At 38.8% G+C, this 19,550-nt stretch overlaps 1 protein-coding gene across 2 annotated transcripts in view; it reads right to left on the bottom strand.

Annotated features, from left to right (window-relative positions):
• COL5A1 (collagen type V alpha 1 chain) overlaps positions 1–19,550 on the bottom strand; it is a 315,926-nt gene that overhangs the window by 66,191 nt on the left and 230,185 nt on the right. For both annotated transcript variants that reach the window (XM_069069226.1, XM_069069225.1), the window contains exons 29-34: positions 18,823–18,876; positions 16,531–16,638; positions 11,885–11,938; positions 8,454–8,507; positions 881–925; positions 656–709 (exon numbers count right to left, since the gene is read on the bottom strand). In XM_069069226.1, coding sequence (XP_068925327.1) covers positions 656–709; positions 881–925; positions 8,454–8,507; positions 11,885–11,938; positions 16,531–16,638; positions 18,823–18,876 — 369 coding nt within the window. The remainder of the gene's footprint in view (positions 1–655; positions 710–880; positions 926–8,453; positions 8,508–11,884; positions 11,939–16,530; positions 16,639–18,822; positions 18,877–19,550) is intronic.

Raw genomic sequence — 19,550 nt, forward strand, 5'->3', positions numbered from 1 at the left:
TAATCAGAAACTATTTTCTCCACAAAGGTAGCTCATTTCAGAATATTGGTATCAAAAGAACAAGAATCATACAGCTGGCTAAAGCTTATATTTTTTAAAAGAAAATAAAAGGATTACTGATTTAATTAGCTGGCTCAAAAACCATTTGTTAGGAGGGAAGAGTTGTATGTTACTGGCAGATGCTTACTGATGACAAAAAGATCATTCTTTGTGTTTCTGACAAAATTCCCCTCCAAAGATCTGTAAGTTCTTTTCAAATAAGTAATGAACCTTCACCCTGAGGAATGGGTGATTCCAGCTGTGTTTAGGGATTTATCAAATGCCTGGATCTTGCATTCCAGAGTTAAACAACTGGGGCGCTACCAAATCACTCAATGTGTTTGGGCCAACATTTTCCCTGTTCAGTGTTTAGAACCACATGTGAATAAGTGTTATACTTAGTCCTGTGATTACTTTGATTTAACTTGGTGAAAGGTCATTATGGAAGGGAAAGGGAGATTCCTTTAAAACCTAAGATTCCTTCTTTTTTATTTTTTTTCCCAAGAGGAGAAAAATGATCACTCTCATCTGCTAGATGTTTTGGCAGCATTCCAACCTCAGTTCTGTGCATGGCATTATTTGGTGGTGATCCAGGATGAAGAGCTTGAAGACATACCTTAGGTCCAGGTTTGCCAGTGATCCCTCTTGGACCTCTTTCACCACGTGGGCCCTGGAAATAGCAAAGTAGAGAAAATGTTAAGTTCCTAGAGACAGAGAAAGATTCTTCCATTCCACCCTAATAGCCCTTCCTCTGATCCTACTCATTCCAGTACATGCCAACTCTGATATTTTAAAGATCATCTGAAATAGAAGCTCCCAAAGACAAAACAAAAGTTATTACCGTTGGACCTCGTTGTCCTCTCGGTCCTGGCTTTCCAGGTGTTCCCTAGGACCAAATGAGAAGAATGATGAGTCACTCATGTATACCAGTTGTTACTGTCATCTGCAGTCATTACTGGGGTCTGATTACTTTCATTTGAATTTAGCAAACATTTATAAAATGCCACAGCCACTCAGCTAGAGGCATAATGCTTGGAACACAGGATTCGGAGTTAGGAAGACCTGAATTCAAACCATCACCATCCTTGGAAGATGGCATTAATCTTGTGCTACCAAGGTGACTGACATTCTTTTGGTGCTAGCTTGGAAAGAATTGCAAACTCTGAGCATCTCTTGGATTTGTTTTCAAGAGAAATGTAAACAGGCAAGTCAGGTTACCATAGGCACAACCCACATAGCTACATATAGTTGCACAGGCTCTTTTGAGATGCATTTTTCTTATTGCAATTTGAATGAGGTTTAAGCCTACTCACACACACACACACACACTCACATGGCAAGGGAAAAATCATTATTGTAAGAAAAAATGAAAAGAAGCAACTCTTTTTATACATAATTTACTTGAGCTGCAGTTAAGCATATTAGCCATTAAAATTTCAACAGATTCTCTCAACAAGCAAACTTGCAATTTGGAATATAAATCATATATGAAAGTTATTTTTCTTCTCTTCTAATGGAATTTGGACTTCTCTTCACATTCTCCAAAGCATGGAGCATAATATGTCATTATTTGTTTCCCAGCAAAGCCATAAGAATTGGAAAAATAGAGTTTACCTACTGCCTGCTGGCCTAATGGATCATGTTGTCATATAGCAAGAAATGACAGAGCTGGGAGTAAACTGTGACCCCTTGACCCCTTCCCCTTCCCCCCATTCCAGTCTGCTTCTCTTTCTATTGCACCATTAAGATTATTTCTTGTAAATGTAGGCTCTGGGGATTGAAAAATAAAGCTGTTACATTACTTGAGTGGGGATTTTTTTATTCAGAAAAATTTCATGTACCTTTACAGTTTCTCAATCCATCTTATTACACTTCTGGTTTCTGATGATAAAATCCCAAAAGGACCAGATTTTGTTAAAGGTAACTCACAAAAAATATTCACTGTCATTTAATCATCAATCATTCATTTGCCTTGAAACAAAACCTGCATTTTAGTGGTCTGTGTTTTGAAAGGAATTTAATAAAAGCATTTATAATGATGAGTTAATTATGTTGCTTTTTAACAATGCACTCTGCCTCCATTGCTTTAATTACATGGCAATATCCTTTGGCAACAGAGAACTGTTTGCACAAGAAAATTAATGAAACATCTGCTTTTTTCAAATTACAAACTTTACACTAAAGCAAATATCCATGACTGAACTGAGTTTGTTCCTGGTATTTATAAATGGAGACACATTGGTCATGTTTGTGTTTCTGAGAGCAGCTACAGTGAAAGAACCCAACTATCTTCAAAAATGAGAGTGGGGATTCAGAGGAGCTATGCTTGTAGAGTCAGTCACCTCTATTTCTGTGTCCCTAGCATCTAGCCCAGGGCCTTGCACATGGCAGGCACTTTATAAAGTTTACTGAATTGAATTGAAAATGACATGGCTTGGTCTTTTAATATTGTGGTAGATGTCCAGTTATCATCTGAAGTCAATCAGACCCCAAATTCATGCACACAGGCCTCGGGACTGAACCCAAGAATGAAAACTACAAAACGTAACCACAGCTTTAATCCAAGGTTCCCAGGAGGCATTACGTTCAAGGACTTCATTTTCCTTTCTTTAAAACAATCTGGTCACAAGCAGCTCATGGTCCAGATAATTGGACCATCATGCAGAATGATCCCTTCGATCTGTAGCCCTTGACATAATAAACAAATGGCTTGCTAGACTCCTTGAAGAAGGCATGACCTCTGAAGTGGCCCAGGCCCACTCCTCCCTTCAGCTGCTCCTCTCTAGAATCCTTCCCTTCGTGAAGGGACCCTGGTCACTTCTGGAAAGCAAGGTGGAAAGAAAGTGGGCTTGGAGCCAGAATATTTCAGTTCAAGTCCAGAGGTTGACAATGAATAGCCATGTGACTTTGTACCTGCCCTAACCTTGTTGTGCCTCACTTTCCTTATTTGTAAAATAGGGACTATCTTCCTGGCATTAATTACCTCATAGGGTCATTGTGCAGAAGTTGTACAGCAGGGGCCCTGAAGTAAAAATATCAGTGAGCTGGGGGTCATGAGACGTGAGTTCAAAGCCTCTCTTTGTCATTTACCACCTGGGTAATTTTTCACAAATCACTTCATTTTTCTGCACTTCCTTCCCTTTGTAAATTGAATGGGATGAAGTAGATGGCCTTAAAGATCCTTTCCAGCTCTAAATCTGTGATCCCATCTAAGTATTTTGTGAGTTGCAAAGCTGGAAGGAAGGAGGTTGGTGTTGTTATTAGAATTCTATTTAATTGACAATCAAACAGATCAGGAAAGTTCTCATAACCTCGGGCAGGTTTAGGAAGATTTGCTCTGCATGAGCCAGGGCAGTGCTCTCTAGTTCTCTTTCATTCCAGAGGGGCTTATTTATTCCCAGACCCCAGGGAGGTCACTGAGGCAATCTTATCATTTTACTGATGTCTATTTTTCTGCTTATGGCCATGGTCATTTTTTTACAAGGTGGAAAAATCTATTTATGTTCAACCAACAGACTTATTTTTACTAATAACAAGCAGAAAAAAAAAATCCCTGGGTTAAAATTAATCGAGAAACAGCATTGGCTCTGAATATCACAGATGAAGTATGCAATTATCAATGACCCTAGTCTCTCTTTGGTCTACTAAAACCAGGTGGGAAAAAAATCCAAGAAGAGGTTTAAAGAAATCTGATTCTCAAAATTCATGGTCACTGATTTAAAGTTTTCCATTACTAAAATCCACCCCACCCTCAAATCCTGGGGGTCTACTAAAAAAACAGAGTTCTAGACAAGAGGACATGGAAAAGAAAGAAGAGGGGGGCCTAAGGCATTTGCAAACGGCAGCCACTGAACCAACAGTGTAACTTTGAAACTATGCTGTCCTCAAGAGTACTATGGAATGCAAACCTAATTAAGGTGCCCTAAATATTTACATATTCTTCCTTCATTCCAGAATTTTGCAGAGAGAGAAGCAGAGTAAAGGAAGGCGATGGGAATGGGGGTGGGGGAACCTCAAATGAAACAGTATTTAAACCATCTTTCCATAGCAGTAACTAAACAGAAGGTTTATGAGTCTGACAGATGCACTCAGTTCTCTGAAACAGGAGGCTATGATTAATTCTGACAGGGGAAAGATAAAGATGGCTGGTCTCTCCGTCTAACAACATATTAAACACCATTACCGTGTGTTCAGAAGAAAAGTAATGGCCTCATTTTCCCATGCTGAAGTCCGTGTTTTGACTCATGCCAAAAACACAAAACAGCAGTGGATTTAATTTTCCTAATTTGGGCTCCATTGTCAGGAAGCACAAGACGATAACATACACAGCAGAAATGTGGAGAGGAGAGTTAATTTGTAGTTTTCAGCACTTGGGGTGGGAGAGTACCTAACAAAATTTGACTTTTTTCTCCACCCTGAATTTTTCAAACAGCCAGAAGGCCACTGGAGAGACCTTGAATTGTGTTCTATACTAATCCAGACCAAGAAGCCAAAACATGTGGCACAGATATTCATTCTTTTCCAACTCTCTCACTCTGAAAATGGAATTGTTCCATAGCCCTCTTCTACTCAACACAGTATCCACTGTGAGCTCCCCCATCAATTCTCAGCTGGGCAGGATTAATGAGGTGCAAGCTCTTTACTCTGGTTGAGGTCGCTGAACTCCTGTTTCTCGTCACCTTCTCCATTGTTTCCCATTGCTTCTGACCAGATTTTAATCATTTCCATTTGGGGCTCTAGGAAGGTGTTTTGTAAAAGTGGCCAAAGACTTCTGACAAGTGACACATCTTTATTGGGTTCCATGAGTATATCTGCCGTGACAGGATTCAAACTTAATGACCTGATAACTGGACCTAGGAATGAGACCAATGAAGAAGTCAAGAACTAGCCAGAGTCAGCACCACCATCCTCTAGCATGTGACTCAGAGCCATGACTGCAAATGCCAGAGGAACATTCTGGAGAGAACTAATTGGTTCAGTAGTCTCTGGATGCCTAAGTAACTCCCCGTTTGTCAAACCAGGAACTTTTACAATCTGTTAGCTCTTCTAGTTCACTGAGGAAATGCATTGATTAATTAAATAGGTATTCAAAGAGCCCACCTTAAAATGGAGAAGCTTCTGAAACATCAGAGAATCTGAATCAGGGAATCTGGTCAACACTCAATGTGCTAAAAATTCAATACGAGAGTTTTCGAAAGAGGTTTTAAATGTTAAAGATCTTTGGAATCATTGACTAACCACCACACAAAGAACTTGCTTTGCACTGTTTGCCAACATTTGTTTTTTTAATGGCACTATTGGTGATACACTATTTATATAGCCAAAGTAAGGGATAGGAGATGAGATAACCTGAGTATTCCATTGGCATCCACGAAATATCTTAATAGAATTAGGCTATCTCCAGAGGTGGTGGGTTCCCCTTTATCTGATGGCCTCAACCTCCAAATATCAGGTATGTTATAGTAGGAATTCCATTCATAAGCAGGATTTGGTGGCCTTTAAGATTCCTTCTACCTCTACAACTCTGAGTAAGCCCTTCATAACTTTGGAGAGATTCTTTATGGAATATTTTAGGAAAGGGCATTGATAAGAATCACATAGAATGAAAAGGTTAGAATGGGTTGCAAACTGTGCTGGTGGAAGGAATGCTCATTGAGTATAAAAAGATCTTCCCGGTAAAAATGTTGTGCACTGAACAAAATTGGCTTTGCACTGCACCTTCTTCCTGAAGATAAGTGTAGATACTACTAACACACAAGACTGACAGATCTTAGACAGAAAGAACTTTGGAGAAAGATTGATCCAACCCCCTACTTTTATAGCTAAGGGTACTACAAGTCCAGTAAAACAGTGCTACTTGGCTAACTAGGCTTATGATCTTCCTACTACACCAATATGCTTACATTCTTTAGATATCATCTTTGGAGTCAGACACTTCACTGAACTAAGCTGCTAAAGGGGAATCTTTGGTTAGTAGGACACCATACTAGAGTCAAGATCCCTCTTAGAAAGAAAAAGGAAATTATTTGGTTGCAAAGTAAAGACTTTGGAAAAGTCCAAATGGCGATTACAGAATCATAGAATCCCAGAGTTCAAAAGCTATCTAGGCCAGGGGTGGGGAACCTGCGGTCTTGAAGCCATATGTGCCCTTCTAGGTCCTTGGGTCCAGTCTTTTGACTGACTCTAAGTTTTACAGAACAAATCCTTTTATTAAGGGGATTTGTTCTGTAAAGTTTAGATGTCCCAATACTGATCTAGGTCAATCTATGCCTAAGTAGAGCTTTCTCTACCATAGCTTCAAAGAATGATTTTGTAGGTTCTGCTCAAAGACATCCAGTGAAGGAGAAGCCATTTCCTCCTAGGTCAGCCCATTGTGCCTTATACTAGCTGTCATTAAGCATGGCACACAAGTATTATATACTGCTCATTGCATATGAAAGACATGCTACCGACCCAATGACATTCGGGGGCATGTTTGAAGTGCATCTGTGCTAGTAAAGAAGAGCTATACAGTGAAATCCATGTTCTGTTACCCAGGTCCCCATCCAACCAAAGGTACATTTTCATGAAATAAATGATTAAGGGTTTGGGTTCATAGAATGGGGCAAAGTCAGTTGTTCCATATGAGGTTCACCCCTTAATCCCTGAATTCATTAGGACTAAGCCCTAAACACTAGAGGAGAAGTCTGTAGAAAATGGGAGTGAGAGAGAGAGAGAGACAGAGAGAGAGAGAGAGAGAGACAGAGAGACAGAGAGAGAGAGAGAGAGAGACAGAGAGAGAGAGAGAGAGAGAGAGAGAGAGAGAGAGAGAGAGAGAGAGAGAGAGAGAGAGAGACAGAGAGAGAGAGACAGAGACAGAGAGAGAGAGAGAGACAGAGACAGAGACAGAGAGACAGAGACAGAGACAGACAGAGAGACAGAGAGAGACAGAAAGAGAGACAGAGAGAGATAGAGATGGAGATGGGAGGAGGTGGCAGAGAGAGAGAGAGAGACGTTATTGCTTTGAGGAGTGGCTTGTCCCTGGCTTATTTTATTGGCAGCATGACATCATATCCAAACTGCTACGACCACTATGGTCACAAATCATCAGAAATCACACTAAACCTATAACAATGTCATGTAAGGGCTATAGAAATGGAGGGCAAATGATATTTAGTTTTTGGCATGGTTTGCACCTTCTGCATCGTTCTGATGACTCAGCTGGGTTTGGGAGTTCTCTGGCTCACCCTCTATGTTTACACTGTCAAGTTTCAACCAGAACAGTCATCGTTCTTCCATTTTGTGAAATCTGGCAGGACACGTTTGTTTACATGGGATTTGGCTGATGTCTAATCTATCTCCGTGTTCTCAAAAGAGCATATCTACTCTGCCTTTAAACATGGTAACATGAAGCCATATATTTCAAAAGAACTCAAAAAATGTAACTGTCTCTGCTGGAGCAAGTATTGAGGAACTGGCAATAATTGGTTTGAGTTTATGTTGAATGCTTGGTCTTGCAATGGTACATGGGACAAATATCTTCAGAGGGTCTGTGCTCACAAAGTGCCAGCTGTAGACAGCCCTTTAATAAAATTAGCCACCTAAACCAGTTCTTTACCTCTTTTTTCGCCCTTTTCAATGAACTGGGTTAACAGGCACATTCTAAGACCCCTGAGAAGCCCTCTCTTTGTTCCTGATTGGCAATGTATGAATCACTACAACATGATTTCATTAATGAGTGCCCAGGGCAGCCCCATGCTGGAAAGACTTGCTCACTAGGCAGAAATATTTGGGAAGAGGGAGGAAGGACATTAATTTTATCTAGTATGCTGCTCTGAGAATGCCTTAGGTCATGACAATAACAAAGAAGCATCAGCTTCTGCAACCACATTCCTCCACCTCAACTCATCCAGGTGGATTTTTGTCACAATGGAGTCTTTTAAGTAGCAAAGAAATAAAATGAAAGAATCTTGAGTTTGGATCAGGGGGGATGGCAGTGGAGAAAAAAAAAAACATGAACATGACATAGTCATTTCTTTCTTTAAACTCACTAGCTGAACACTTGCAGTGGCCTGGAGAAAGAAAGAGATCAGTGGGCTGCTAAAATAGACCTAGAAGGGTCTCACTCTCAAGAACAGCCTTCCTAGATGCAGAAATTGATCAGGAATTCAGGTTTGTCTCCCCTTGTATTTGGACCCACTCCTAACACACAAATTGTGCCATTTGTCAAAACTGTCATCGACACTCACAGCTAAAAAAAAGCTTCTTCCTAAAGGTTAGCAGCTGTAAAAAGCATTTCTAAGTGGGAAAGCAGGTGAGAAATCAACAAACACTTTTTTAAAAACCACCAAATCTCTAAACACGTACACTCTGGTAACAAAAGGGAAAAGAAGAAAAAATTAGCATAGGTAAAGGACTAAATAATCCCTACTTACCCTTCCACCTTTCTCTCCATTTGCTCCAGGGAAGCCAGGAAATCCAATAGAACCCTGCAATAAAGGGGGGAAAGTCACTTGAAATCAGCTGGGACTGATTGATACTGAAAGATTTTAGAGAATTAATCTGGAGATTAATTAATCTGGAGGTAGTGTTAGCTTCCATTAACCCCAACTCAATTAAAAAGAGCATACAGTAATTATTTACACCCCAAACGCTCAACATGAATTTCAAAATCACACAGAATTTCAGAGTGCAAGGAACCTCAGAGGTCATTTGATCCAATGCTTACATAGCTGAGAATCTCCTCTCCTGACATCCCCAAGAGACTTGCCAGCTTATACTTAGAGATCCCCAGAGAATGGGACATCTACTTCATCTCAAGGCAGTCCATTTCACTTCTGGCTAACTCTAATTATTAGGAAGTTTCTCTTTCTATGAAACTGCAATTTGCTTCTCTGAAACTTCCATTCATTGCAGAATAAAGCTAATCCTTCTTTCTCATGACAACCCTTCAAATACTGGAAAAAAAATTATGGTATACTATCTAATTCTTCTTTTCTCCAGGATAAAAATCCTTAGTTCCTATAACTCATCCCCATATGGTATGACCTTGAGCCTGTACAGCATCAGGGAGCTCTCTTTTAGACCCTCTCAGTGATACCCAGAAATAAACACAATATCATAGCTACACTGTGTGACAAGGGCAGAATACAATAAGATCATCATCTGTCTTGTTATGGACACTGTGTCTTTCTCTTAATGTAGTTTAAGTCTCTATTAGTGTCTTTAGCCATCATATCTCACAATAGATTTGAATTGATCTCTCAATCCCTGAAAACTTCCAGATTTTTTTTCTTAAAAGGTATTTTTCATCTAATAGTACTGGAAGACAACAGTCACTTATATATTCACTCAACAAACATTTACTGAGCATCTATTACTATATGCATGTCCCTGTATTAGATGGTGTGGAAAATACAGAGATGGGTAGGATAGTCTCTGCCTTCAGGCTGCTTATAGTTCTGTTGTCATAGCAAAAGAATTAACCAGCTCTCAAACATTTCTGTGGGATTAAAAACCAAGTGAGGTAGGCAATACCCACTTACCTGCTGCCAGTTCACCTGCCTATCACGCCCATTCAGACAAGTATGTGGGATACACAGAGAAGTGTGTAGTATCATGCTATAAGTAGTATCGATGCTATTATCTAGAGATGAGAATTTTGAATCTTGATATAAACAAAAGTGTTTAGTTCCCTAGTTCCTTTGACTTTAATGAGATATCTAAAATAAATTTACTCTAATAAGTACAAAGTTACTAATGCACTTCTCACCCAGCCAAAACACTAATTTCAGTAAATCTATTCAACAAATATTCCTCATAAGTCTACAATAGGCAAGACACCACACTGTGTGCTAAATTCCCCGTGCCACCATATATTATGCTCTGTATGTCTATACAAGTCACGGATAATATCTTTAGCAGGAAAAATATCCAATTCATAAAGTATTTTCCTGCTCTCTAAGAGAATTGCTTATTTACATTAATGTTCCTATGTAAATTATAGCCATCCAGACATGGGAATGTGCTTAGTTTCTTGGCACTTCTTTGAATCTGACAAAACTTGAATTTTAAATCAAGGAGCTAAGCTCACCTGAGAATTCTTGTGAACTAAGGCAGCTAATTCAAAGGTGAAATCTTAAATACTTATCTCTAAGAAGAGCAGTATAATCTAAAAAAAGTGATTTTTGATTTTTCTAATTCCTTCCAAAGAGAATTGTAGCATCGAGAGCTGGCAGGAACCTTATAGATAATGTAGTTCGATACCTTCGTTTTCAGAAGGAGAAAACTGAAGCTCAGAGGTTAAGTGCATTGTCCAAAGTCACAAGGCTAGTCATTAGGAGACCTGAAATTCAGATCTGTTCTTTTGACTTCAAATTCAGGGTTTTTTTTTTTCCTATTATACATCTCTGCTTCATTCTACCCTGCTAGAGATTAGCTGATGTTTGGGTTTTGGTCCTAACATGTATGTGCACATATAGACACACAAATATAGACATAGGTTTAAAATCTCTTCTGTCACATTTTCAAAAAGTTGTCTGGAAGTCTGAAAAAGTTTTTCTATATTAGGCAGAGGACAATGGAAAAAATGCTGACTTTGGAGTCAGAAGATTAGGGTTTTAGTCCTGGCTTTATCATTTACTACCTGTTTGACCTTGGACATTAAACCTCTCTGCACCTGTTTCCTCACCTGTGAAACAAGGGAGATGGATCAGATGTCCTCCAAAGTCCCTTAGAGTTCTACAGTCTATGCTACATACACCCATACACACTCACACACACACACACACTCAGATATTATTCTCTCTCTCTCTCTCTCTCTCTCTCTCTCTCTCTCTCTCTCTCCCCCCCAGCTTCCTCTTGTCACTCCCTTCTCCTCCCATTTCATCCCCAGCCAACAATCTGGTGTTGGTGGCTAAAGAGATAATTGCCTGGATGATGCCAACCTTTTTCTTATTTCCTATGTATACAGAGAGCCTTGCAGTTTATAGCTGTAGTGGGAGTTGCAGGGCCTGCCACAAATAGATGTTTTCATAAATCACATAATGCTCCCTTTGCCCTAATGCCTCAACTGCATATAAATGATGTGCTTACATATTGTAGGTGTGACTATTAGTATTCCATAGAACTGTTTTGAATCGATCTTTCCTTAACCAGGGTGACATTACTGAGGACTCCTGTCACAGCCCACTCTCCTTCCTTTGTTAGTATGACTGAGTATAGTCAAACTCCGTTAAACAGTCAGCTAAAGGTATCCTGCAATAGGCATCATATGTAAATGCACTACAGAGATGAAACACTCTTTTGCTGTTAATTATGTCTCCTGTGTCAAGCAGCCAGTTATTTTTAAGGAAGAACCATGAATAATAAAACATGGAGCTTGGATAAAATAATTTTTAAATGGTTCCCAAAGCCTCCAGGAGCTGTTAGAACTAGGCTAAAACATGATTTTGCGTGAGAAAAGTTCTTGTCTTTCGTTTACACTTGGTTCCTGGCAAATGACCTTCAAATCTCCAAAGTGATTCTTCCTGATAGCAGATTAGGTTTTGCAAGCTTTGAACATCTGCAACTCTATAGCGGTTATCAACCAAATGATGATGTGGAAAGCAAGGCAGACAATCCAGCTTTGTATGTGCTGGGTGGGATATGTTCACTTTCCATTCTTGCTTTGGAAAGTTCATCTACAGAAACAGTCCCCTGGTTCCAAATCAGCTACAAACATGCAATGGTCAAGAAGCAAAGTCACACTTTCAAAGCCAAATGAATCACAAAAACAAAGGTCATAGAGACAACAGTGTGAAGGAAAGAAGTGAAGGAAGCTAGAGACTAAAGGAGATTGGCAGCATTTAACCCATCCCTAAGTTACCTTTGGACCTTGTCTTCCAGGGTAACCTGGTAAGCCTGGGACTCCAAGTTTTCCCTGGAATAGAAACAGAAACATTGAGTAGTCAGTTTGGGGGGCATTTTATATTTATATTGAGGTACAGACAGAATATAAACACTTGTTAGGAAGGTAATATAGGAGAAATACAGTTTCTAAGGGCTGAGGGACACAGAAGAGACATTCAAGCCAGTTTTCTTCAAGGGTGATATTTCTAAGCTATGATAAAATGATGTTAGCCAGACAAAGGCAATGATTTATAAGCAGCAGAAACTAAAGCAATCTGATTTGCGGCCCTGTAGTGAAACTGTCTGAACTGATAGCTGAGATGAAGATACATTTATTGTGTTCTATGGTCTCATGCAGAATGGTTCCCAGCAATTATAACAGCTCACATTTGTATAGCACTCTACATTCTCTCACTTGGTCCTATCAAGTAAAATTACAGATACTTAGACATACTGTGTGTTCCGTCCAATGTCTAGGCACTTTGGGGGAAACAGAAAAAGATATGACCCCAGTCCTCAGGGGACATGTGAGTTGAGAGGTCAAGAATTACACATACAGAACAATGACAGACCCTATAAAGTCAAGGATGAGTTTGTGTTCTGGGAGTTGAGAAAAAATGTGCCTGCCCAGGGAAAAACTGAGTTCTCAATCAATAAATCAGTGAATCAACAAGCATTATTAAGAATCTGCTATGGGCCAGCTATTAGTATAGGCACTGGCAATGTAAATTGAAAAAAGGAAAAAAATTCCTATTCTCAAAGAGCTTACATTTGAATGTGGAAGAAAACAAAGGCAAATATCAAGAGAATAAATACAAATTAGTTAAATACAGGATAGTATGGGAGGGAGGGCACTAGCAGCTGGAATTAGGAAAAGTTTCATAGAAAAGGTAATGTTTCAGCTGAGTTCTGAAGGAAACCAGAATTTCAAAAAGGTAGAGGCAAGGAAGGAGTGCATTCCAGGCATGGGGCACAGCCAGGGCAAAGGCAATAAGAGGGGAAGTGTGCTGTTCAATGTGTTTGGCTACTGGTGTACAGGAGAGGAGGTAATGTGCAATGAGGTTGGAAAGCTAGGTTGGGGCAGGTTGTGAAGCACTTTAAAAGCTAAATAGATAAACTATTCCTTGTTTTACGAGACTGCTTACAGTATCAACCTTTACACCTAGGTCATGTACCCATTTAGACTTGATTTTGGTATATGGTGTTAGATAATGGTCTATGCCCAGTTTCTGCCATACTATATTCCAGTTTTCCCAGCAGTTTTTGTCAAATAAGGAGTTTTTATCCCAAAAAAAACAGGGTCTGGGGGTTTATCAAACAACAGATTACTATAGTCATTGACTTCTGAATATCGTGTGCCTAATCTACTCTATTCCTCAGCCAGTACCAAGTAGTTTGATGACTACTGCTTTATAATACAGATTGAAATCTGGTATAGCTAGTCTACCTTCACTAGCATTTCTTTTCATTAATTCCCTTGATATTCTGGACCTTTTGTTCTTCCAAATGAATTTTGTTACTATTTTTTCTAGCTCTAGAAAGTAGTTTTTTTGGTAAATTAATTGGTATGGCACTAAATACCTAATTTAATTTAGGTAAAATTGTCATTTTTATTATATTAGCTTGACCCATCCATGAGCAGTTGATAATTTTTCCAATTAGTTAGATCTGACTTTATCTGTGTGAAAAGTGTTTTATAGTTGTGGTCATATAGGTCCTGGGTTTGATTTGCCAGGTAGATTCCCAAATATTTTATAATGTCTATAGTAACTTTAAATGGGATTTCTCTTTCTATCTCTTGCTGTTGAATTTCATTGGAAATATATAGGAATGCCAAGGATTTGTGTGGGTTTATTTTATATCCTGCAACTTTGCTAAATTTATTTATTGTATGAAGTAGTTTTTTTTTACTGGATTCTCTAGGATATCATCATATCATCTGCAAAGAGTGATAGCTTGGTCTCTTCTTTGCCTAATTTGATTCCTTTGATTTCTTTTTCTTCTCTAATTGCTACTGCTAACATTTCTAGTACCAGATTGAATAAGAGGGGTGATAGTGGACACCCTTGTTTCACCCCTGATCTTATGGGAAATGCTTCTAGCTTCTACCCATTACAAATGATACTTGCTGATGGTTTTAAATAGATGCTACCTATTATTTTAAGGAAGGCTCCATTTATTACTATACTTTCTAATGTTTTTAATAGGAATGGATGTTGTATTTTGTCAAAAGCCTTTTCTGCATCTATTGAGATGATCATGTGGTTTCTGCTAGTTTTATTGTTGATATGATCAATTATACTGATGGTTTTCCTAATATTAAACCATCCTTGCATTCCTGGAATAAATCCTACCTGATCAAAGTGTATTATTCTTGAGATAAGTTTCTGTAGTCTTTTTGCTAGTATTTTATTTAGAATTTTCGCATCTATATTCATGAGGGAGATTGGTCTATAATTTTCTTTCTCTGTTTTATCTCTTCCTGATTTAGGTATCAGTACCATAGTTGTGTCATAAAAAGAATTTTGTGGGACTCCTTCTTCACTAATTTTCCCAAATAGTTTGTAAAGTATTGGAATCAATTGTTCTTTAAATGTTTGATAGAATTCACTAGTAAATCGGTCTGGCCCTGGAGATTTTTTCCTAGGGAGCTGACTGATGGCTTGTTCAATTTCTTTTTCTGAGATGGGGTTATTTAAGTAATTTACTTCCTCTTCAGTTAATCTGGGCAACTTATATTTTTGTAAATATTCATCTATTTCCCTAAGATTGTCAAATTTATGTGCATACAATTGGGAAAAATAATTCCTAATTATTGTTTTGATTTCCTCTTCATTGGAGGTAGACCTGTCAGACTTGTGGAGAGGGAAAGACTTTATGACTAAACAAGAATTAGAGAACATTATAAAATGCAAAATGGATAATTTTGACTACATGAAATTGAAAAGCTTCTGTACAAACAAAGCCAATATAACCAAGATTAAGAGGGAGGTGGGAAATTGGGAAAGAATCTTTACAACCTATGTCTCTGACAAAGGACTCATTTTTAAAATATACAGAGAACTGAGTCAAATTTATAAGAATACAAGTCATTCCCCAATTGATAAATGGTCAAAGGATACGGACAGGCAATTTTCAGAGAAAGAAATTAAAGATATCCATAAGCACATGAAGAAATGCTCTAAATCACTATTGATTAGAGAAATGCAAATCAAAACAACTCTGAGGTACCACATCTCACCAGTCAGATTGGCTAAGATGACAAAACAGGAAAATGACAAATGCTGGAGAGAATGTGGGCAAATTGGAACACTAATGCATTGCTGGTGGAGTTGTGAACTGATCCAGCCTTTCTGGAGAGCAATCTGGAATTATGCCCAAAGGGCTATAAATACTTTCATATCCTTTGACCCAGCAATACCACTTCCAGGGTTATATCCCAAAGAGATCATAGAAGTGGGTGGAAGACCCATATGTACAAAAATGTTTATAGCAGTTCTTTTTGTGGTGGCAAAGAATTGGAAATTAAGGGGGTACCCATCAATTGGGGAATGGCTGAACAAGTTGTGGTATATGCATGTTATGGAATACTATTGTGTTATAAGAAACGAGGAGCAGACGGTTTTCATATTTACCTGGAGAGGCTTATACAAACTGATGCTGAGTGAGAAGAGTAGAACCAGGAGAAATTTGTACACAATTACAGACACAACATATGTGTGATGACCGACTTTGATAGACTGGACTCATCTCAGCAATGCAGTGATAAAAGTCAATCCCAAAAGACTCATGATGGAGAGAAATATGTGCATCCAGAGAAAGAACTAGAAAGTACTGAGTTTATATCTAGGTGGAAGCAAAATACCTGCTCTTTTTCCTTCTCCTGTTTGGTTTTATGTACTCTTTATATTTTTCATTCTATCTGATACAATCCATCCTTATAACCTGACTAATGTACAATGTGAAAGTATTTACAGATCCTGTACTTGACTATATGCCACCATGGGGGGGGGGGGAAGGGAAGGGAGGGGGACAAAATGTGAAACTCAAGGAATTGTGGAATTGAATCCTGTAAACTAAAAGGAAACAAACAAATTAATTAAACAACTAAAATATTTTTAAAAAAGCTAAATAGAGAAGTTGATATTTTATCATGAAGGTAATAAGGAGCCTCTGAAGTTGATCAATCAGGAAAGTATCAGACCTGTGCCTAAGATAAATCACTTTGGAAGCGGCATGGCTAATGGCGTATAGTCACAAGAGAATGGAGGTAGGAAGGTTAATTATAAGGCCTATGCAATAATCCACGATGGGGGACAAGGGGCCTAAACTAAAGTGCTCAGAGACAGCCTCAGAAATGAATCAGTCAGTCCCCCAAAGTTCAGAATGTAATGGAGAGAGAAAATTAAGAAATGTGTGGAAAAGGAATCTGAATCAAGAAACAACAGCTAGGTTTAAATGCTAGTTTGATCCATAGCAAACAATACTTAGAAGAAGATATAAGTAGAGAGTCAAGGAGGAACTTGTCTAATACAGCAGTGTCCCCAAGTCTTCCTGAGCTCAAACTGGGACAAAAATAAAGACTCCCCCCATCCTTACCATCCCCTCCCAACTAAGATTTACCTTTTCTCCAGCAGGACCAAGGGGTCCGGGGTCACCATTAGGACCACCACGACCTTTTGGGCCTTCTGGGCCATCTTCTCCTCTAGGTCCAGGTGGCCCAATCTCACCCTATGATTAAAACAAACAAAAAAGATCAAAGGTGGGGATGGCACGGAAAAAAAGATTTTTCCTTCCTCAGCCCCTTTTCTCCCACATAAAACATCCCATCTCCCCCTGCCCCTGGCTTGTTCAGTATCTGAAATAGGAGATAAGAACTATTGAGCACCTCATGGAAAATAACACTCTGGCTCGCCTCCTGCCTCAATGGAGCAGATGACAGGTTTCTACTGTTCTAGGCAAAGTGGAGCTATTGTGTGGTAAATTATAGGCCTGCATTCAGCCAGCTATGTTGGACTCATCATAGCATGGAGGTTGAGTTGCTATTTTCCTCAGGCTGTGGGATCTTACACCTCAATTATCTACTCTAAATCTAGTACCTCTTAGCTAAAATAACTTGTGTTCACAATGGCTGTGCTCAATTCACTCTTTCAGAAATACTTCAGAATCTTCCAAGTAACCTCTGGCAAGGGAATATGGGAAGGAACTACTTTCTTGCTTGGAAATTCCATAAGGTGTGAACAATCCAGGCTCATCCTTAGAAAATGGTTAGAAATGGTCTGCCTGTTAATGGGACCTCCCCTGAGATTTTTTTTTATTAAGGCAGCTGTAAAACAGCTGCAAAAAAAACAACAACCCCAAACTCACAAACTACAACAACAAAGCATATGGCATGGGAAAAAAGCCAACGACTTACTTATTCAAGATTTCTTGGGTCCTACAGGAGTTTCAATAACCCATTATCCCAAAGCAGGCCTTTTCTATTTCCACATTCATGCTCAAAATAAAATATCCAAAGCCCAAATAAAGAACTTTGTTAACTGTAAATAAGAGTCGGTCCTTTCCTTTGTATGTATTTTTTACAATCTCTTTCAGAGCAGGGTGCTTTCAACCTGTGTTCCAAATAGATGCACTTAATCTTCAAAAGGGAAGAACATATCAGATTTTTTTTGTGCCAGGTTGATATGTACATATGTAGCTGCAAGGGATTATAAGGATGAGAACCAATGTAGAATTCAGAGACCATGACCTCTGAAGAAAGTTCCAGAATGACTATCCTACTTCCAGTTTGTGTATCAAGGATATAATTATTTAATATGAGATATAGATCCCTTTATTTAGCTAGCCCCATTTAAATACACACACACGTGTGTGTGTGTACATATAGCTATAGAGTATTTGTCTATTGCCTGTCAGGCTGAGGTAAAACAGATTAAAAAGCTACTTCTTCACTGAACTATCTCTTGAAAAAAACCTCCTGGGACATTACTTTGTGGGGGAATAATTACAGTGGCAGGAAGAGAAAATCACCTCAGCTAACATATTTCCATATAAGCATGCTCTATAGCTACTGTGACTGCCAGCAATCTTAGAGAAATTTATTTTTTCTTCCTTCCTTCTTTCTTTCCTTCCTTCCTTCCCTTTCCTTTTTCCCTTCCCTTCCCTTCCCTTCCCTTTTTCCTTTCCTTTCCCTTTTTGCCAGTGTTCCATTCATTCTGAGGTTGTTAGTGAGACTTCAAAGCTCTAGTGCCAGGGCGGCTTGCCCTGTGCTGCTCCAGATATGAATGTGACTTGAGACGGCTTTCTGGTTCATTTGCATTACCCTCTCCTCATATATATTAGAGCACAGGCTGGTTCTGGTTCATTTGCATTACCCTCTCCTCATATATATTAGAGCACAGGCTGGTGGCTCTGTGTTGTTTGTGTGTGTGCGGGCCACTGAACCCTATCTTCCCTCAGAAAAGCTTGTCTTCGTCTGTAGCAGAACTGAAATATTCATTACAAAAGCAAGGTGGGTTGTTACAACTTCTTTCCCTCATTTCCCAACAGAGAATGACAGAACACAAGGATATTTGCAAGTCCTGGAAAACAGTTGCTATGGATTCAAGGACTCGGCATGTGAAGTAACACTGGCCTGGAATGATGTAAAGGGCACTGGGAGCCAGGAGACCTGGTTCTAGTACAAACTCTGCCACCAAGTTGGACGGATGCATTGTGCATTTTTCTTCTTCTATATAATGATGGGAGTTGGAGTGATGGTTTCACTCTATTGAAGGTTCCTTTCTGCTCTGGCGTTCTATCATTCTTCCTTATCCCAAAAATGGTACTAGGATTTTTCAGCTACATACATAAAGACTATACTTCTAAACTCTCCCAACTGCAGAAAAGAAGACATTACAGACACTGAATACTCACTCGATCTCCCTTAATGCCCATGTCACCTTTAAATCCAGGAAAGCCATCTTCACCCTGAATAATGGGAAAGGAAAAAAAATATATATGTAAGGATGTACAATGTGGTTGCTTTCTAATTTGCTAGAATAGATGATTGTATTCTACTCATATAAATTCAAAGTTAATGCAATCCCTACCCAAACATGTTTCATTATGGACCCTGAATCCATCAACTACCTGTTTTAAAATATTTCATAGAAGGACCAGGATGGTCATGTTTTTGTTTCATTTCTACTAACAGCTTTCTGATGACACCAACCTAAGGAATCTGCTAACCTGGAGTGAAATATAAGTGTTGGGTGTATACACACACACACACATACACACATGTTTTGTATATATACAAATATAAATATACACAATACATCTATCTATATGTATCTCTAATGTATATATATAAATATAAACATACATACACACATATGTATATGTATTTCTTTATTTCTATATCTATTGTATATAAACAAATATAAATAAAGACACATATCTATATGTATCTATCTATGCATTTTTCCCCTATGCTTTGCAGTTAGGAACTCCTTGAGAATATGGAAGATGGTAATACTACTCTAAAGTGATATCAGATGCCCTTAATTCTACTTATTGATAAAAGGTGGCATTACCTTAGATTCCCTTTTAGTTTGACCTGCATATTCCCTACCAAGGGAATGTCAAGGAGGGAGACCACT

The sequence above is a fragment of the Petaurus breviceps genome, unplaced genomic scaffold (assembly GCF_028583685.1).
Source record: "Petaurus breviceps papuanus isolate PSGF00001 unplaced genomic scaffold, PetGlider_PUasm1.0 90779, whole genome shotgun sequence".
Lineage (NCBI taxonomy): Eukaryota > Metazoa > Chordata > Mammalia > Diprotodontia > Petauridae > Petaurus > Petaurus breviceps.